Below are 22,197 nucleotides of genomic sequence, written 5' to 3' on the forward strand. Positions count from 1 at the left end.
AAATGCTTCCTTTCTTCCTGTAGCGTCCCTCTGAGCTGTTCCAGGGAAATTACTAATGCACTTCAAGGTTTCACTAAACTTGTATGTCCAACATGTAGAATACAATGGACATTTTTACATTTTCTCAAATCCTATTGCACAATACAAAACTGATCAAAATGCACTAAGAAACATTTTGTGTTCAAATCAACACTAATTTAAAATGTTTGGTTAGAAAACAGCATAATTTATTTTAATATACGTATCCCAATTTAGTGTGAAGGTGAGCAGTTATTATTTCTGAGGTTTAGATATCTAAACTATAGTTTACCATTGAAACAAACAGATTTTTTGGAGTCTTTCTTTCTTTATTTTTGATTTTTTAAACGTTCCTTTTAAGTTCACAGTGTCACAGGAGTAAAAAACAAGACTGGTAGAAAGCACTCTAAAACATATGGCTTTATATACATAAAAATTCAATAATGTTGCCACAACCCCTAATACAATGTGATCTGTATTTACTTACTACTGTCCAGAATGAACGTCTGTACATATTAATTGTTCAAGTATATCTAGAGCAGTGCTTGTCAAAGTGAGGTTCCACTGCTAACTTGATGGGTGTTTCTTTGAACACATCCAATGTCAATACAATTAAATATAATTGTAACAATTTCTTGAATATGCTCTAAAGAGCCAAGTGTAATTTACAGTTAGTTTAACACCCCCTTTGTACAGCACCAAGGTTAAAAATGGATCTAGCTAAATGTTCTCTTTCTTTTATTAGTTACAGTTTGTTATTTATTTCTACAATATTAAGCCCACACTGAACTCTTGCGAAACTTTTACCTTAAATAAATAAACACTTCATCCACTTCATACTTGAATATCTATTTTTTTCCGTATAGTACATGTTCCTGGGTAACAGTTCTATCTTGGAGAACTAGGCAAGTCGGATAGGGTTCTCCAGGTTTGCTTTAAAACTTTCAAGAAACCTGGTGGCTAGCTCGTCATCGACTACTCGGCCGTCACTTGACATGGTGACCCTGATGAACTGCTGTTGCTGTAGTTTGTCATTCCCCTCTTCATCCTGAGTGAGCTTCAGCACAGATCGGAATCTCCCCACAGCCAAGATGCAGGCCTGAGGAGGGTTGATCACTGCAGTAAACTCATCGATGCCAAACATCCCCAAGTTGGAAATACTAGGGAAAACAAAAAGCTCTGAAGGTGGCATGTCGCCAATCAAAGAAGACTTTCCCCAAGCACACATTTTCACTTTAAAACTGTCATTCACAGGTAAACTGATTATATACATAGAAAATCTAAGACTCTACAGATAAACCAGTCAGATTAGTAAGTGAATTTAGCTAAGTCACTAGATAAAAAGGTCAATATAAAAATTCATATTTTATTTATAAACAAGTTGCTGTAATTGGAAAATAAAATTTAAGAACACCATATACAATAATATCAAAAATACCAAGGAGCCTGCTCAATGTGGCTCAGTGGTTGAGCATTGACCCATGAACCAGGAGGTCATGGTTCGATTCCCGGTTGGGGCACATGCTTGGGTTGCAGGCTTGATCCCCGGTGTGGGTTGTGTAGGAGGCAGTCAATCAATGATTCTCTCTCATCATTGATGTTTCTATCTCTATCTCCTTCTCCCTTCCTCTCTGATATCAATAAAAATATATTAAAATTGCTGAGGTAAACAAATCTATTGTATTTATATATATATTTAGATATCAAAAACAAACTCCAGATGTCACTCTATGAACACCTGAATGAGTTAACTAGCTAACCCTAAAGGGTTTCTACTAGCTTTGACACAAAAATTTGTCTGAAGAATATTTTCACACAATCTGTTATCTAAATAGAGTGTGTGATATTTAGCTTAAATTTTTAAAAAGTTTCAGAAAAAAAATAAAACAGGTGACAGCTGTTTGATGCTACTTATAACTAAGAGTTTAAATTTTACCTGAAAGATCCTCCTTGGTATTCTTCAGGTAACAATTTCCCATCTCTTGCTTTCTTCGATAGAGCCTGAGAAAAATGCAGACCATGTCAAACAACACTGTATTATGCACAATTCAGGGTACTTGTCACTTGAAATATATGCACAGGGTACAGTCTTATCTCTGAGATGCTTTGCTTTCACTTTATAAGATGTATATGTCCTTTTCTCTAAAGTAAATTTTAAAATGAACAAGATAGGATACAGTCTAAAGAAGTTAAAGATGTAAATCAAAACTCTAAAAAAAGCACTTTCCTTGAAAAATTGTGCACCACTACTACACCAAATATTTCGGTGTTTTCCATCTTGTCTATAAAACTTTTTTCTTATAAGATATTCGAAGAAGACATTCTTGTTAATCTAATATTTTAAATAAACTATGCAATGACAACAAACCTGGAACCAACATACCAGTTTTCATCTTTCACTTTTTCCTCTTTTTAATCCATAACACATACGTAATTTCAGACAGTTGTTAAAAAAAAAACCCGAACTTTATATTTCACTTTCCCATATTAGAAGCATCTTTCTTGTTGCCAAGTCTTTGTAAATGATTTTCAAATGTCTGTTTAACATTCTAAACACTGCATCTGCCAGAATTTACTTAGTCATTTCCCCAGTGTCATCATTTGGTTCACTGATTTCTTTTGAATGATTTCATATAAATTCTCAGAAGTGGAATTACTAAGCCCCAGAAAGTGGACATTACTGGTTCTTCATCCTACAGCTAAAGCATTTCCTGGATGAGCTAGTCTAACTGACACCCCACAAAGCATATAAGGATATAGTAATTTTCTATCACTCTTGATAATAATACTGAGTTCTAAAAACTTAGACAGATGACATGCTGAGAGTGAGTTTAAGAAAAGTCCTTTAAATTTTCCTCTACTTGCACTTGCAGTTAACTGCACTTCTGTTTAAGTTTTATTTTTCAGTGCTTCCAAAGCACGGACACAGAGGCTCAGTCATTATTAATATATATAATAAAAAATTAATAATGAATTTACTTTATGAGAAGGGTTGATAAAATAAATCCTGGGCTTACTTAATGTTCTGTATTATACAGCTAACGTAAGTACAAATACAATCACCATTAATAACTGTTTGATTTGAAACCATAAATGATTTCCACTTTGAAAAATAAACATTCTTTAAAAATCTAAAAATAATCTCAATGTATTACTGTGACTTTATGCAATTGAAACAACTACAGATTTATTTTATTTGGATACAGTTACTTATGAAGCCATCTGAAACCAAAATGAAAACTGAAGAGAGAGACTTAGGCTTGTGCAGCCCGTGGAGTATCAGAAGCAGAGAGAGCGATCTGCAGATGTGCTTTTGCTGCCTGAAGCGATACAACGGTTCACATGACTTGCACAGACACATGTCATGTGGACTTGAGAGGCACTGCTTTAAAGGCAGATGATTTCCACATGTCCTGATGAGTTATTGCACTAACACAAATAAAAAGCGTATTCATTTTAAAAACTAGGCTGCAAGCATGCATAATACACTTCTAAAAAATCTCTGTACACTCTAAAGACATCAGCAGGATATTCCTATCAGTGAACTCTAAGAACCTAAAATAAAAATAGAATCTGAGGAGGATTGATGGTTCTAAAAATTCCTAAAGAATTCTCACTGGATTTTCCTGGTAGTCTGAAAATATGAACTTAAAATCAAAGCTGGTAACAACTCTAAGCAGACAGCTGAAACAATATAATACAAGATGGCCAGCAAACATTTCCTTGGTAAATGAAAAAAAGGATCACTTATCTAAAAGAATCTGAAATTGTCAATGCTGACACTATAATATTTCTGATCAAAAACACAGAAATTATTGTGGTTGTCAAAGCTGACCTACTGCCTGTGTTCCTGCTTATTCAATGGAATATTTTTGGTGAAATCAGATTCTTCTACATTAGAGCTACAGAACTGTTTATATAAGAAAACACAGGAAAAATGAAGTACTTTTGTTTTTAGAACACTAAGCACTTTTAGTGGTCTCAATTCTAAAAAGAAAATGAATGAACTTTTAAGAATAATATGATGTTAATAGTGAGGCTTATATAGTACCACTTTTTTAGAAATATAGTTTCAGCTTTAACTATCTAAACTATCATCTTTAAAGTTGAATTCTAGACTTCGGGAAGTAATCATTCATCTATAACTTGAATACAACTGATCCTACTTTATCTGCATGTTATTTCTGAAATGTTGAATGTTAAATGTTCTTAAAATGGGTCGTATCTGCGCCCTGGCCAGGTGGCTCCATTGGTTGGAGCGTTGTCCCATACACCAAAAGGCTGTGGGTTAAATTTCCTACCAAGGCACATACCTAGCTTGCAGGTTCAATCCCCAGTTGGGGCACATAAGGGAGGCAACCAATCGATGTTTCTCTCATATCGATGTCTGTCTGTCTGTCCCTCTCTCCCCACCCTCTTTCCCTCCCTCTCTCCCGGAAATCAATAAAAACATATCTTCAGGTGAGGATTAAAAATAATAATAAAAAAATAAATAAATGGATCATATCTGGATAAAAACTTAAACTCCATATACATAAATGACAATCACTTGGAAATACACACACAAACACAACTGCATATACAAATACAAATAATTGCATATAGATATATGCATATCAATCATCGAGTGACCAGATCATGTCAACGCTTTATCAGGAAGTAAATTCCAACATTTTGAAAGCACAGTATTTAAGGCCTACCTTCACAGAGTCAGCAATTTCCTGTATGCCCTTGGCTGCAGCATCTTTTATGATTGGTGTAATTAAACCTCTATCTGTTGCCACAGCCACTGAAATATCAATAAAAGGCAGTTGCTTTGGGCCCTCTCCATCCCAGCTTACATTGACACTTGGCATTTGCTAGAAATAAGAAACAGAAATACATGTTACTAAAGAAGCAGCTTCAGACCAAGTTGAGTAGAAAAATAACTAAATTATTATGCTCACTGGAAAGTGAATATAGCTAGACAGAAGGAAATAAAAATTTGGTTTAAGAAATGGTTTGGATCTGTGTTAAATACCTTTTATATATGGGATGAACAATTAAGCATACCATCTTCTCTGAAGCAAGCTTGAGGAAATTCTGATGCTGTACACATTTTGATCCCTTTATATCATGGTTAAAAAAAAGGCTCCCTTTGTTAAACCTTGTGGACGAAAGGGGCCACATGCTAACCTGACAGGCTCAGGGAAGGCTTGCATAGCAGTCTTGCAGACTCAGATTCCTAAAGTAACCACAAAGGATGGTCTGATATCAAACTTTAACTAAAAGCAGTTATGGTAGATAGTCACCTCCTTGGCTGCTATTTTCACTAACAAGGTCAAGTCAACATTTACCTTAACTGAGCCTGTCTTTTTGCATCTATAATAACATACCCTTTGAAATGTCTAGGTAACTTGTAACTTCCCTTTTTCCGGACCCCTTGGGGCACAACCTAATGTGCTGGGCACCAGGACAGACACCTCAAATTCCTTCATTATGTTAGTCATTCTTGTACCCACCTAAGTATGTGTCCATCATTTTACTTTTTATCCAATCCCAGGAGTTCCCCCCACCCCCCTTTGCTTTCTCCCGCCTCTCTAGTCTATCACCAATGGATTTCATGTAACCCACCTACGTTTCTTTCCTTTGATTGCAAAGTATAAATACAGATGTAACCCGCTATTCTCTGGAGCATTATCTCAATTCCTTGAGGTTCTGCTTCCCGGCATATGTCGACAGTTTGGCTCAAATAAACTCACAAAAATTCTTTACAGGTTTCAATCGCTTTTTGTTTTGTTTTTTTTACGTTAACAACATGATTGCTATAAAGTATTTAATGTTTGTTGTACTTCCTGCCCCAACATTTGACCAACATGACCTTGAGAAGGTAGACAGGGAAGAGGAGTGGTGACATTTACCCACTCACTCCTGAGGCACGAAGAAAGCCTGATTTTCTAGCACAGCCCTGGGAGGTACCAGCAGGCTATTCATAAATGACTTCCTTATTTAAGAGAGATTTTCTAGCTTCAGAAACATCTGATATGTCCTACATGTGAGCACGTCTATATTTAATATGCATACAATACACTGAGGCTGAAAAACCAGATGAAATGGTTAAATACTTGGAAACAATGTGAATTGATATGTTGTCAAGTATCACAGCAGAAAATGATGCTGAAAAATAGACATAAAAAAAATATCTCTTCTTAAAAATTCTTTGCTTTCTACAGAATAAGATCCATACCTCTCTTCTGTAATGTAAACATAGCCATCCACAACACAATTCCTCCTACCTACCTAATCTTACTTCTGACCATTCCCTTAAGATGAATTTCCCAAGTCTCTCAGGCCCTGCCCTGCCATGCTGAGCTCATTTCCATTTCCTCACTCTTCACTTCTCCATCTTTTGAGGCTCTGCCCACTCATTCAACAATGCCACTAAGTCAAAATAAACAAGGAAGTCCCAACCTCTTAGAGGATTTAAAATATTTTAGAGATAATGGTAAAATAAAAGAGATAAAACCACCCTCCACTTGGCAAATAAATTTAGTTAGGAAGCTGTCGTAAACAAAAACCTATGGGACATAAGTTGTACCTGAAGAAAAATTTATAAACCTAAATAATCTTAATAAAAGATAATCATAATGAATTATAGATTCAAGTTTTCTAAGAAAATATCTCTTATCAAAATAAACCTGAGGATGTGAAGGAATACATAATAAAATAAAAAGGGAGTGATTGTAAGTATACAAAAGTGAGGCAGAGTTCAGAAAACCCCCAGGTACTGAGGACATTAACATAATTATAAGCAAACTTAAGTGACTCTAGGCCAGTGGTCAGCAAACCGCAGCTTGCGAGCCACATGCAGCTCTTTGGCCCAATGAATGTGGCTCTTCCACAAAATACCACGCGCAGGCGCGCACGTACAGTGTGATTGAAACTTTGTGGCCCATGCGCAGAAGTCGGTCTTCAGCCTGGGCGAGTCTATTTTGAAGAAGTGGCATTAGAAGAAGTGGGGGGTGTCGGTCAGTAGGTCGGGCAACAGGAGACATGGCTCAGGCGGGCCGCGGGATATGCAACACGGGGGAGGCGTGCGCGATTCATGCATGAGTTGAGTGAGCCAGTCGGCTCCTGCGGAAGCAGTGGGCAGCCTACTGCGTGCAATATTGCGCGATGGGCTACTAGTTACTGTATATAATCTTAATTTGCTCTATCTCCTAACATCCTTATTTAGTTTATGGCACGAAATTTCTCCTTGTTTATCTATAAAAATCCAAAGATGTGAGATTACTTTAGAAGTCAAAATTATTGGGATTTGCTACTTACTTTAAGGGTAACAGCTGCTGCCTTGATGATAAAATCATTTACTGACACTTTAATGTCATCTGAAAGAAAAACAAAGCAAACTAAAATTAACATTCATAATAAACTTTAACATTGACCATTAGGATTTCAAACTTGTAAATTACTACACTGACAAGCAATGGTAAAAAACATGACAGGTTTTATTTGTTTGCTTATTCAATAAGATTCCCTGATAAGAAAAACTTGTATTATATGAGGTCCTGAACAATGAGTATTAACCATAAAAAGTTTATTTCTGGGCCTTGATTGTAATTCTTTTAAATTGCTCAGATATGATACACAAGAACTTGCAGAAAGAAAATCAACTCCTATGTCTCTGAAGAGACAAATGGTCTAAGACAGGGTGGGCAAACTTTTTGACTCGAGGGCCACAATGGGTTCTTAAACTGGACCGGAGGGCCGGAACAAAAGCATGGATGGAGTGTTTGTGTGAACTAATATAAATTCAAAGTAAACATCATTACATAAAAGGGTACGGTCTTTTTTTTTTTAGTTTTATTCATTTCAAATGGGCCGGATCCGGCCTGCGGGCCGTAGTTTGCCCACGGCTGGTCTAAGATGTACTAGTATATAAACAGGATGATTCATTTTTTCCTCATCCTTTTCAAATGTCCTTTTTCTGCATATGCTTTAAAATATACTGACTGTATTAGAACTGAGGTACACATAGTCACTTTTTAAAATAAATATATATTTCGGGGATATTCAAAAGTTTTTCACTAATGGGGTATACAACAAAAATTTTGGACCACTGCATTAGGTAAGATATGCTTTTTAACTTAACAAAACAGGATACAGCAAATGCCAAAGATGAGACAATGTTGGTGTACGTCCTAGTGTAATAAGTAAAATGAAGTTTTCTGTCCAGTTTTATGGTGAGTACATTTGAATTAATTTCCTTCCACATGATGATTTTAAGCTAAAGCTGAGGTCCTCTCCCTCTCCACAGAGCTGCTATAACTAAAGCATTTGATTTATACTCTTGCTTTTCCCAGTGGGTATGGAAGTGTTGGAAAATGTAAACTACACTTGATTCTTTATTGCAAGAGCTTCTAGAAGATCAAGATCTAGTCAATGATATGTGGCAGGAATCACAAATCCTGTTATTATAGTATCATGGAATTTTGTGTGAACAAGACCTCATTCCAAAGGCATGCTGAAGCTTTCAGAAAGAGAGCAGATGAATTACCATAAACATAAATACTGCCAAACTGTCATGGTAACTGTCAGCTGCTCATTTAATTCACAGCTCTTCCAATTCAGATTTTCAGAAACATACAACTTTTCTGTTTCTTTAAAATCCCTTTAGGAATAGAAATAAAAATGGATTTCCAATGCTTACAGGTCAGAATTTCCTTATGTACATAAATGTAAAGATTCTTAGCAAAATTTTAGAAAACGGAATCAAGCAAGTATGAAAAAATTAATGATTAAATGAGTTTTATTCACTCATTACAAGTAATCACTCATATAAACAAGGTCGATTCAACATTTGGAAATCAATAAAATTCACCATATTAACAGGCAGGAAAAGGAAAGGTTATCTCAAAAGATACACAAAAATCATTTGACAAAATTCAACATCCATCCAAATGTGAATTTCAGTCTGAAAAAGGAAATCTATAAAAACCTACAGCTAATATTAAAGACTCAATACTTTCTCCCAAGATCAAGAATGAGGTGAGAATGTCTGCTTTTACTACTTATATTCATCATGTGACAGAGGTCCTCAACAGCGCAATAAGGCAAGAAAATGAAATAAGAGTCGCCCTAACTGGTTTGGCTCAGTGGATAGAGCGTCAGCCTGCAGACTCAAGGGTCCAAGGTTCGATTCTGGTCAAGGGCATGTACCTTGGTTACGGGCACAACCCTAGTAGGGAATGTGCAGGAGGCAGCTGATCGATGCTTCTAACTCTCTATCCCTCTCCCTTCCTCTCTGTAAAAAAATCAGTAAAATATATTTTTTTAAAAAAAGAAATAAGAGCCATACAAATTGGAAATAAATGATACATTAGTTTATGCTAAAAATTCTTATGTCTCAGCAACCTGAGCTTTAATTAATTTCTGGGAGAAACATTACAAATTTAATAACCTAAAATGCACTTTGAAGAAGAAATTAAAACTTGTATCAAGAAAACTGATACATAAGACATATTTATAATCTAAAACCAGTTTTAAATTTTATATTTTCTAAAATGCTAAGGATAGCTTTATTTGAAGATCATATCAAAAAGTATGATTTATGCAATACTATGGAATCAATTTATTTTTTATAAGAAATAAACCAATTGTTTAGCACTAATATATTCCAAGATGATGAAATTGAAATAAAAAGCTACACAATGTGGATTTTATAAAGGATTTTATGATAGTTAACATGCATATTGCATTAAGTAAATTCAACTTTACTAACCTTTGACCAGTTTTTGTCTAACTTTTAAAACAGCTCCAACGTCACAATCAGCAGTAGCATATGCATGAGGTACAGTACTTTTAGATTCAGTTAGCCTTTTGGCAATAACTCTTCGAATATTGCTAGCTGGGATTTCAGTGAATGTGCCCTGCACAAGAATAGAAATTTGTCCTTTAAACCATGTAAAATGAAAGGGGAAAAATAAATTTCATAACAGAAATCAGGTCTCAGTTACTTATAGTAATAATTAAAGATTAATACAGAAAAAGTACTATTAAAAATTCTTAGTGCCCTAGCCAGTGTGGCTCAGTTGGTTAGAATGTCTTCCTGTATACCGAAAGGTGGCAGGCTTAATGCCTGGTCAAGGCGTGTACAGGAGGCAATCCATCAATGTTTCTCTCACGTCGAAGTCTTTCTCTCTCTCTTGCTTTCTCTAAGATTAAAAAAAAAAAAGTCTTAGTATAAGAAAAATGTAAGAAACCTGAGGAGTGTAAAACTGTAGAAAAAAACTTTGTAGTATATGAGTGAAGAAAGTAGAAAAATTCAAGTTTCAGTTATGAATGAGACATGTTACTATGTTTGAGGTGATTTTAAAATATCTAACAAATCATGAAAAATTCCTCATGGATGTGTGTGCATGCACATGTATAAACACACACACACACACACCCCCCAGAGGTACCACCTATAAGCAATTATTGTTATAAACATCATCTATATCTATAAAAGGCTAATATGCAAAGTGTCCTTTTGGGAGTTTGATTGTTCGCTATGACATGTGCTGACCACCAGGGGGGCGGTGTGGAATGAAGAAAGGCCCCAGCCCCAGCTGGCAGCCAGAAGGCCCGATCAGCCCTGATTGCCGGCCAGGCCTAGGTACCATACCCATGCATGAATTTTGTGCACTGGGCTTCTAGTTTCTTAACACATTAAGCACTATGTCAGTCACCAGTGACTGACACTATACTTTCCATCCAGACCGGTCAGTCACTGGTGCCGCCAGCGTATCAGTGTGCCGGGAGCCGGTCCATCCTTGCTGTTTCAAGGGACCTGGCATATATAGCATACGGTTCTTAATATGTTTGCTCACCTTCTTGGCGCTGTGTTTTAACCAAGGTCACCTCTCTGAGAAAGGTTGAATCCCCAGGTAGGGATTTTCCCCTGAAGTTAGGGAGGGAATAAAACCTCTTAACTAAGTGCCAGGCGGGTAATTAATCCCTTTAACTACGAACAATCATGCTTAAACTACATAATCTTTTCTCCCTGGAATGGAGATAAGAAATGCCCTAACCTTTGTAATAGAGATTGATAGGATTGAATCAACTGGTATAAATACAGTTGTAACAAGACAGCAAGAGACAGAACTTAGAACAGAATCAAGAAGACAGAGCCTACACTGAGCCTAGAGACAGAAGAACTTTGCTGGAGAGAGCATGCCGGAGGATCCTGGAGAGGGACTGGCCTCGGAGCCTAGAGACAGAGCCTAGCGGGAGAACATGGCAAGGGATCCTGGACTGAACCTGACTGCAGAGGTTGGCAAGAGAGCCTGACTAGAACCTGGCTACTGAACCTGGCTAGAGGAACCTGGCTATGATGATCACCTGAACGCTGTCTCCGTATCATTCCATCTTCGCCAACTCCGTCCACACCTTTGGGAACCCCTGGAACAGGATTCCCCTAGGTAAGCCCCCCTCCCCCATTGAGAACCCCCCACACTCGGGACGGATCAGACTCCACCGTAGGAAGAGGGTGGATAGTCTTCGCCGAATCCGTCCACACCTTTGGGAACCCCTGGAACAGGATTCCCTTAGGTAAGCCCCCCCCCCCCCCATTGAGAACCCCACACTCGGGACGGATAGGACTCCACCAGGGTGCTACAGACCCCTCTATAGAGGATAAGTAGGGTAAGAAGGTGGATAGTACAGAACTTAGATTGAGAAGATGTGCCATGCTGAGTCCAAAGAAAGAAGACTCTGTATTGATCTTTAGATTAAGAAGATGTGCCATACTGAGTCTAAAGAAAAAAGACTCCGTATTGATCTTTTAACATATATGCTTGTTAGCAGAGGAATTAAGGTTACTCCCAGTCAGACAGAACATTTTATACAAGAAATACGTCCATGCTTTTCTGAGGAAGGAAAGGTGCCGGAAAGGTAAATGTAGAGGCATGGGAGAAGGTAGGCCCAAGGAGCCTTATCCTTAACCCCACTGCAGCCTTTCCACCCCGGGAAAGTGCAGGATTGGCAAGCTCTCCCTGGGGTGATAGATCAGGACTCAGGTAATAGCAGAAAGCGCCAATCCTACTCTTAAAATGGATACAAGAGAGCATTTCGGGTTTTTCTTTTTTATGCTTGCTTTTAAAAAATAAAAAAGGGGGAATTTGCCGGGAGCCGTTCCATCCTTGCTGTTTCAAGGGACCTGGCATATATAGCATACGGTTCTTAATATGTTTGCTCACCTTCTTGGCGCTGTGTTTTAACCAAGGTCACCTCTCTGAGAAAGGTTGAATCCCCAGGTAGGGATTTTCCCCTGAAGTGAAGGAGGGAATAAAACCTCTTAACTAAGTGCCAGGCGGGTAATTAATCCCTTTAACTACGAACAATCATGCTTAAACTACATAATCTTTTCTCCCTGGAATGGAGATAAGAAACGCCCTAACCTTTGTAATAGAGATTGATAGGATTGACTCAACTGGTATAAATACAGTTGTAACAAGACAGAAACACTCAGAACTTAGAACAGAATCAAGAAGACAGAACCTACAAGGAGCCTAGAGACAGAAGAACTTCGCTGGAGAGAGCATGCCGGAGGATCCTGGAGAGGGACTGGCCTTGGAGCCTAGAGACAGAGCCTAGCGGGAGAACATGGCAAGGGATCCTGGACTGAACCTGACTACAGAGATTGGCAGGAGAACCTGACTGGAACCTGGACACTGAACCTGACTGGAGAGCCTGGACAGAACCTGGCTGGAGAACCTAGCGAGGGAACATGGCTACAGAACCTCGCTGGAAATCCGAAGCAGAACCTCTCTGGAGATCCGGGCTAGAGATCCTGGCTAGGTTGCTGATCAACTGAACACTGTCCCCGTGTCATTCCTTCTTCGCCGACTCCGTCCACACCTTTGGGGACCCCTGGACCTGCTGGGGTTGGACCCCGGCATCAGTGAAATCGGATATTGTGGGCAAAACGGAAAGGAAGACAAAACAGGCTTGGCGCTTAATGTGTTAAGAATACTCAAAGCAGCCAATAAATCAACAAAACTAAAAGCAATTTTTATTTATAAAAACGGCATAAAGTAGCCCTAGCTGGTTTGGCTCAGTAGATAGCACAATAAGCCTGCAGACTAAAGGGTCCCAGATTCAATTCCAGCCAAGCGCACATGCCTGGGTTACAGACTTGATCTCCAGAAGGGGGAGTGCAGGAGGCAGCCAATCAATGATTCTCTCTCATCATTGATGTTTCTATCTTTCTCTCCCTCTCCCTTCCTCTCTGAAATCAATAAAAACATATTTTAAAAATGGCATAAAGTAGAAAAAGATAAGCCAATATACTGGATAATCTATCAAATTATTTGTATTTCAGCTTGTTATTTTTTTTAAAATCACATGAATACCTTATATCCTAGAAATTCAAAATGTGGAGTATGAATGAGCAATAAAATCTTCCTGTAACTTTATTGTAGCCTTTCCATTCTGTTCCTTGAACTTCTAACAAAAGCATGGGACTTAAATTACATCTAATTCCTTCCTTGTCCTTTACATCATCCTGGGATTGGGTTACAATCACTTCAGGATAATACAGAAGCAGAAAGTACAGCTGATTTCCTTTTTGATAAATGCTCTCTTACAGAATTAAACATTATAAGGCAGCTATGCTCACCACTATACCACCAACGCAACCTAGAATTAAACATTTTAGGTTAACAAAGTACTTGATCAAACAGAATAAACAGTTCTTGGGTTACGTCGGACTTGACGTATGCCGTTTCTTGGTTACGTCGCCATCTCCCATTTATTTATATATATAAAAAAAGTTCCGTCATTTGGATGTATGTACATATGTGCTTTATGTTTTTTATTATTTATTTACCACAAGGTCCAGAATTGTTATCTTTCTTTAAAATTTTTTTTACTGTTTCACTTCATTACTGCTGTGTATGTTTTCCATGTGAGTGACGTAGGTGCTTATGTAGGTGGGTTCGGACTTATGGCGAAAATTGTGTTATGTTGCATGGTAGGAACGGATCTCTGACGTAACCTGAGGACCTACTGTAAATGCTCTCTATTGACTGTAAGAATTTGAAAGTGAGGTTTATCTTTCTAATCTGAATAACTTAGGTTTTAAAGAAATTAAGATTTGACTACACATAAAATTTTTGTATATGTAGTCGTGTCATTAATGTACAGTAAAAAAATCTGTGTCCTATGAAAGTTGTACTATTTTCAATTCTTCTAAAATATTATATTAAATATATCTCTCCATTAGAAAACGTAGCAAAGGTTTGTCTCTCTGTCCACCTGTTAATATTTAAAGTGCCCATTCAATTTTAAATAAGCATGGTTATTCTGCATTTCTTCTGATGGGAGGAAATGACATGAAACCTAGGAAAGGAAGAGAGAGGCAAAATGGAGCAAATTGAAAACAAAAAGACTGTTACACTGCATATACCTCAGAAGAAAATGTGATTAGTCTGTGTGTTTGTCATAGTGAGCCTACCAACTTCCTTAGTCAAAAATTAAGCCATGTCCACAAAAGGGAGCAAATGTCAGCCACTAATTATTAGCTAAACAAGACATGCAAAGTTTCGGGATTACAGAGAGTATACATGGTACTGAAGTTGTGGAACTTGTAGTAAATTTGAATGGAATCATAATTCTGGTGTTCCTTTTGGAAGTCAGAACTGTACAAATAAATTTGGTTTGTGATAGGAACTCTGCAAAACAAAGCACTTGAAGAGTTTTGTCTTTATCGCTTTTAGCTGCTACTAAAATAGATTGCAAAAAGTACTTGTAAACATACAGTAATGGTGCTTATTTTCTTTCCCACTTAAATCTGAAAAATAAAAATCTCCTTAGATGACATTACCGCTACGTTAGGCTGTCCAGGAGTTGAAACTGGTGGGACCATGGGCCGGGGATAAGATGGCGGGGCTGGGGCCTGTGCGGGCAAAGGTGCAGTGGGAGTTACAGGAGGGGCTGGGGTCGGTCTGGATTCCATGATCTTGCCCGTCTGTTTCAACTGGACAAGCTTGACAGCATCCCTGGAGAAAAGAGGGGATTAGATAACCATGATGAGCAATAAGAACTATAATAAAATCTTTAGAAAAATGGAAGGGAGATGTGGAAGGAAGATACAGAAATATATACATGTCAGAAATATATAATGCAAAAGGAATTATTTGATCTAGACAAATGAATCTTGTCTGCTGATTCATCTTATTTGTCCAATCAGTACAATAATTGTACAGTTTCAAAAACCAAAGAATTAGAAATTTACTAACATACTGGCAATAGATAGTTATTTTAAAAAAGGAAATTAGTCTTTTCTCTCCCCGGGGGGAGAGGGGCTATCATTTGGAATATGAGCAATTCATAAATTAAACCACACCCTCATTCTGTATACTTGTGAAATAATTTTCACACTCAGAAATTATGGTTTATTGTGCCTATGATTTTCATTAGCATAGTTACTAAATCACTGTTTATTTTTAATTACCTTGTTTATGGCAGAAAATCACACCACTGTTAATTTTGCTCACTAGGCTATCAGCACAACCTAATGTAATAAACCTAACCGACATCATTTAGGATAAAAAACAGACTAGTAATAAACTTGCCATTGTATTACTGTGTAAAATAAAGGTATCTTTGTTTTTTAAAAGGATATAGTGAAATTACTAAATATGTCAAGCCTTTGATTTTTTAAATAAGCATATTGCTTTAAAACATTAACTCAATTTAAAAATTTTACTGTTACTGCCAATAGAAATGTGGCACATATAACTACAGCAGCCTTATATTAGGTTTATATGCCTATTTGACTAATCTTTGTCTTCCCCACTAGAATAAATTTCAATAGATGAGGGAAAGACAAAATTTAAACAAATGGAAAGACATATCAGTGTTCTTGGAAGACTCAACATCATAAAGATGCCAGTTCTTTCTAAGTTAATTTAAAATGTGACACAATCCCAATACAAACACCAAGGTTCCCCTGCCAAACCCTGCCAGGGGGCTAGACGAATTGTTTAAAATTCATTTGGAAGAATTAAGAGTGTAGTATTAAAAAGACATAGACAAAATAGAAAAGAAAATCTAAAAAGAGACCCAACTGTATCTGGAAATTACTTTGATACATACAAAAGTGAATAAAATCCAAACAGATAAGAATAATATTGTTTTTAAAAGTATATTTCCATGTTTTAGAAATTTAAATGTGATTTCATGTTTATTTCATACAAACGTGAAACAACAGTTTCACTCTCCTGAACTCTAATTTTCTGCATTTATCACCATTTCCAAGGATCTCACTTAGTTACCAAATTAGAACTGTTCTTCAGTAATGCTGCAATTATTCAGAAAACAGCCCTTGCATAGCATACAATTTTATTCAGACAAAAGCAATTAAAAACACAAAGGAACAGTGTACTTTCTTTTAAATCATAGCTTGAATAAGCTCTTCTTTAAATACTTTGAGAAAATAATGATCATGATAAGTAATGAAATTGGTTATTACGAAAAGCACACACATACTCTTTGGTGAAGATCCCCCGAGGGCCAGTGGCTGTGCCCTGGCTAGCATCCAGTTTGTGTTTTGCCAGAATATTACGGGCAGCTGGACTTAAACGGAGCCTAAGGAGAAAACATGAAGATTAGTGGGATCAATTAATACGCATATTTGATTCAAATACACCCTAAAGTCAAGTTTTTCTGATAATTAAAAAAAATAAAAACATAAAGCTAAAATAGACAGTTACAAGTAAGTTAATCTGCTCTAATCTTGTTTCTATTACTATCAACACATTTTCACACAAATTTAATTAGTTACTATTTCAAAATATTATTTTAAAAAGAGTAAACATTCACAAGGAGAAAGCTTCTACTTTTCACATGGTTCATTCCAATAAACATACTCACTGCAATGTCCCTGGTGAGTGTTCCTTTTTGAGAAGCACAGGAGTCGGTGGCCCTGGGGTGGGGCGAGGCGCTGAGGGCTGTGAAGCGGCTGCTGGAGGACCTACATCTTTGGGAATTTCAACATGTTTCCAATCTTCTCCTTCTTCAACTAGCAAACCAATTAGTGAACCTAGCCGTATATTTTTAGATCCTTCTTCAACCTATATTTTAAAAAGAAAGTAACTGCAGAGATGGAAAGGCTCACGACCTCATGAATAAGCTTATTCCTTTGTTGGATGTTTCTGTGCCAGTTAGAAAGATCAGTTAATTTGAGCTAACATCTGTTTCCAAGACAGCCTGCCTCCTCTTCCCACTCATGACCTTCTTTTCCTTCCTTCCCCCACTAATACCTTCCTTTACCACTTTCCCCCTCCCAGTTACTAATGCTATTTCCTGAAATAAAGGGAAAATCTAGAATCTCCCTTTTTTCTGACAGTCTTTATATATATGAGACATATTTATGACCATCTTCCTTCTGATTCGATCAGTACAAATCCCAAACAAAAAACTGTCGTTATATATCTCTACTGTTTGTCTTTCTCAGAGTTCTATATAATGGCTTAGGGAATTCTAAGAACTCATAAGAGATTAATTCCCCCAATAGGTCCTATTTACTTTACTAAAATTAATTCAATGAAAAATATTTTCAGTAAGCTTAATCTAGAAAAAAAGAACATCCCACTGTATAGATAGAATTGATTAACAACTCTGGTTAATGTTAAGTGTAGTGCCCACCTTTTTCTACATATCTATTTACAAACCTGAGAAATAAAACCGCATGAATTTTTTATAAGTACATCAGAAACATGGTGGTGTCTCAACTAACCAAACACATTTCCACAGACAATGCCAATTAAAAGTGTAAGATTGAAGATAAAGCTTGAGCTAAATATATTTTAAACGTTTCAGTAGCATTAATTTATTTAAAAAGTTTCTTATTTACTTATTTTTAAAAAGTCCCTAGAGAACCTTCAAATGACAATATTTTGTAAGTTCAGTAATAGAAGAAAATGTCATTCCTTTAACATTTTCTATTATTCCCTTTCAATTACTATAAGTAAGGTTCATTTCAGATGTAATTTAATGAATAACTGAATGACAGGCTGCAGGATGTTCACTAACATAGTAATTATAAGTAAACGCATAACTCCTAAAATGAGGCTGACATTTCTGAGAGATTCTAATTTTTATGCTGATCAGCAATGTGCACTATTCCTAAAAGAATAGGGCTTAAGTCCCAGGAGTAAGGACACTTTCTAATTTACTAATTACTGATGGAGAAGAAACAGAACAATGCTTTGATAAGGCAAAATATATATAAGAAATGGGTATTTAAAACTCAGTAAGAATGTTTAAAGAACTGCAAGCTGTGAAAAAATACTAAGAAACCCAAGAACACTTTTTTTTTAGTTCTTTGTCACATACTAAATAGTTTTACTTCTTTGGACTGCTCGTTTGTCCTTACTACGTCAAAAAGATGAGTTAAGATTATTATTAGGTTATTTTTTGCGTCTTCTAAAAATGCCTAATTATTTGCTTATGAATTGCTAACTAAGGATCACAAAGTAAAATGATGACTAATATTCTTTAAAACTTGATAGAAAAAAGCACTAAGTGATATAAAGTCCACTTGATGATAATTCCTATCAAAACTGAACCAGAAATAGGATCAATATTCAAGTGCAAAGAACATCACTCCAAAGCAAAGTATTTTTTAATAAATAGGAAAGTTGTATTGGAAAAATATCTATAGATTTCTAACATTTGAATCAGACATGATATTAAATCTAAAACTGACACCTCATCTGTTTTATTTATGATAAATCATATAAATGGTTCCCATACATACCCTACCAATGGATACCTTCACAAGTAGGCAATAAGTATTTAGTATCATTCCAACATTTATCACATCTAAAAATCAAATAAAATTTATTTTTAACTACTCACATTTTTTTCCCCATTAAAAAATGACACCATGAAGCATGATACCCAAACATACTGGACAAGTGTATGCTACTACACAACTTGAATATATAACAGAAGTTAAAATAATATCTATTAGAGTTCCATTTAAAGTCATGGAAATCACTAAGTGAAGTTAAAGTCATTTCTCTGGCTTTCTTTATCCCTGAGAAATAAGAGAACTTTTAGAAGTGTGCTAGCTTCCTGTAGACTAGGGTGCTGATGTTGTAGTCGACAAATGTTTAAAATTGGTGCAGACTCGGTAAAAGAGTAAATAATGGTCTTTCCAAAGTGCTTAGAAACCAAACAAGGTGGCCTTTGTTACTGCTCCCTCTGGGCTAGCACTGGGATGGGCTCCACTCCACCAGAGCATTTGGAGTTCCAGGACACTTCAATCAGCCAGTTCTTTTTCCACGCACCAGCTTACTGGATAAAATTCTCTCCTACTCTTGTGTCAGTGATCTCTTAATATGAAGTGTAGGATTTTTATACTTAGTCCTGATAAAACTGCTGGTTAATACTGAAATACTGGATCTGGAACCTGTCATTTAATGTATTAGCCTTCCCTCCAGTCTTTTAGGGACTCCCTCAGTTTTCATTCTGGCTCTGCTACTTGCTAGTTAGGTGACCTTAGAAAGTTGTCTCACCATGACTTTCTTCATCTGTAACAGAAATAATAATAGTAGCTACTCAGAGTTGTCATGAGGAATAAATGACTTTGAAATAAGATACAAAACAGTGCCAGACATCTAGTAACCACTACATAAATATAAGAGATGTTGTTGTTGTTATGATTATTACTACTATGGTGTTGGTATTTTCAAGTTTTTGATTTTTTTATTATTATTTTTTAAAATATATTTTTATTGATTTCAGAGAGGAAGGGAGAGAGACAGAGAGATAGAAACATCAATGACGAGAGAGAATCATTGATCAGCTGCCTCCTGCATGCCTCACACTGGGAATCGAGCCCACAACTGGGGCATGTGCCCTTGACTGGAATCAGACTTGGGACCCTCAGTCTGCAGGCCAACGCTCTATCCACTGAGCAAAACCACCTAGGGCAAGTTACTGATTTTTAAAATAAAAAATATACTCAACATGGATCAAGACTGGACTACAGAGGAGTGTCCTTTGGCAGAGGCTGGAAATTCACGCCTTAAGGCCCAGCATCAATAAGGCTGGAAGAACTGAAGAGTAAAGAGCAACATACGAAACAAAGGTGGTAAACTATTTTCCCACAATACTCAAAGGCTGAATTCTGTCCCAAGACATGAACCCCAGTTAGGGCCTTTTTACCAGAGACATCTCTGTAGGCTGACGTAAATCACCTGCAAAACAGCCACCTACCCTCATCCATGTACCCAAGGACAGTAGGTGAAGTCAAGAGACACAGTAACGTCAGCAGTATTTCCAACAGGGAAACTGTGTAAGGGAGTTCATTACACTTAAGTTCTAGTAAATACAGTGTTTTGATTCTGATATTAAAATATAATTAGTAAGTTTAACAATTATTTAAATATATTTCTGTTTAAAAGTAGAACACTTCAGAACTCCTAAGTGAGTACTGAGGAGCATGCGCAGTGGTTAGTGGAGATGAGCTAAGTAACCTGACTGGCCTGAGGGTGGAAGGAAGAAACAGGAGAGGTTACTGCCGGGCAAAACCAACAAAAGACTGCTTACATTCCTGAGTGTGCACTGAAACTGACTGAACTTCAAGGTGACTATGTCTGGGATTATTTAAAGAGAATAGCCAAAGAGCCCAACACCGGTGCCTCCGCTTCTTGCTGATGCTAGAACTTTCTGGACTGTGACCCACAACCAATCCACAGGAACAAACACTTCTTCCTTAGGGACTATGTATTTAGCTCAGAACTAGCTCTTCTTGACCGTCCCCCAACCCCTTTATCTACAGCCAAAGCAAATTCTTTCAAAACAATGTATATCTTCTTCCCCAAACTGTTTGTCCTTCAACTCCAGGACAGCTGCCATGTCTACATCCAGCACTGCTGCTGGTGGTTCAGACTTTCTGCCATAGGACCTGGCTCTTTTTCTGGCTAGCATTTGGCTCAGCAAATCCTTTCTTTTAGAAAAGCTTTTAGAAATGTTTTTATTAAACAACTGCATATATTTAAACTAGAGGCTGGTGCACGAAATTTATGCATGGGTAAAGTCCCTAGGCCTGGCCGGCAATCAGGCCAATCAGGGCTTTCCTGCTGCCAGGAGGGACCTCCCTTTGTTCCATGCTGCCCCCTGGTGATCAGTGCATGTCATAGCAAGCGACTGAACTCCCGGTTGAACTCCCGAGGGAACACTTTGTATATTAGCCATATATATATATATCAGGGCCCCAGTGCACAAATTTGTGCACCTTGAAAGGAACTGTGGGCCGAGAGGCTGCAATGGGCACAGAGGCAGATCTCGGCCCATCCTTCACGCCCCTGCCCGGCCCCTCCTGCCGCTGCCCCCAGTATCCTGTATGCTGGCAGCCCCACTCCCGCCACTGCCACTCACACATACCAATGGCACCAGCCCCACTTGCACCTGTGGCCAGCGCTTGCAGTGGGTGTGAGTGGGGCCATAACTGGCAATGGGTGTGAGAGTTGGCTGCCAGCCCCAATTGTCCCTCAGGAGCAGGGGGAGATGGAGAAGCCCTGAGGGGCGATCGAGGCCGGCAACCACTGTTCTCACCCGCTGATGGTGCCGAGTGATTGGGACCGGTGCTGGGTGCTGGCAGCGGGTGTGAGCAGCGGCTCCGGCATTGGCAATGGGTGCAAGCGGGCTGGCGCCAGCAGCAGGTGCAAGCACTGGGTGGGACCCCAGTGCATGGGAGCAAAGAATTTTCAGTAACCACCAGAGGCTCATCTTGATGGCAGCGACCAGTGCCCTGCCTTGGTCTGGTGCCCCCACTCACCTGCTCCACCATCCCACCACGGCCAACACCCTCCATGTTCCATGCATGCCCCCTGGTGGCCAGTGCACATCATTCGACCAGTTGTTCGGTTGTTCCGCCATTCGGTCTATTTGCATATTAGCCTTTCATTTATAGGACTAGTAGCCTTGTGCACAAATCTGTGCACCAGTAGCTCGCTGCCATCCTCCATTAGCTCTTCACCTGCTGCCCTGCCCTCCTGTAGCTCCCCCCCTCATAGCTTGCTGCCCTGCCCACTCCTATAGCTCTCTGTGCCCTCCTGTACCTCTCCGCCACCGCTGGTAGCCAGAAGCTCACTGCGCCCTCCTACAGCTCTCCATCCGCTGCCCCACCCTCCTGTAGCTCCC

General features: G+C 38.1%; 1 protein-coding gene across 1 annotated transcript in view; it reads right to left on the reverse strand.

Annotated features, from left to right (window-relative positions):
- Window positions 1-326: 326 nt before the first annotated feature.
- The window catches only part of PDHX (pyruvate dehydrogenase complex component X), a 42,875-nt gene continuing 21,004 nt past the window's right edge, over window positions 327-22,197 (reverse strand). The window contains exons 4-11 of the mRNA XM_059709704.1: window positions 16,915-17,114; window positions 16,531-16,629; window positions 14,864-15,038; window positions 9,779-9,926; window positions 7,327-7,385; window positions 4,719-4,877; window positions 1,955-2,019; window positions 327-1,178 (exon numbers count right to left, since the gene is read on the reverse strand). Of these exons, the coding sequence (XP_059565687.1) occupies window positions 920-1,178; window positions 1,955-2,019; window positions 4,719-4,877; window positions 7,327-7,385; window positions 9,779-9,926; window positions 14,864-15,038; window positions 16,531-16,629; window positions 16,915-17,114 (1,164 nt within the window). The 3' untranslated portion in view covers window positions 327-919. The remainder of the gene's footprint in view (window positions 1,179-1,954; window positions 2,020-4,718; window positions 4,878-7,326; window positions 7,386-9,778; window positions 9,927-14,863; window positions 15,039-16,530; window positions 16,630-16,914; window positions 17,115-22,197) is intronic.

Source organism: Myotis daubentonii, chromosome 9, assembly GCF_963259705.1.
Source record: "Myotis daubentonii chromosome 9, mMyoDau2.1, whole genome shotgun sequence".
NCBI classification, from domain to species: Eukaryota; Metazoa; Chordata; class Mammalia; order Chiroptera; family Vespertilionidae; genus Myotis; species Myotis daubentonii.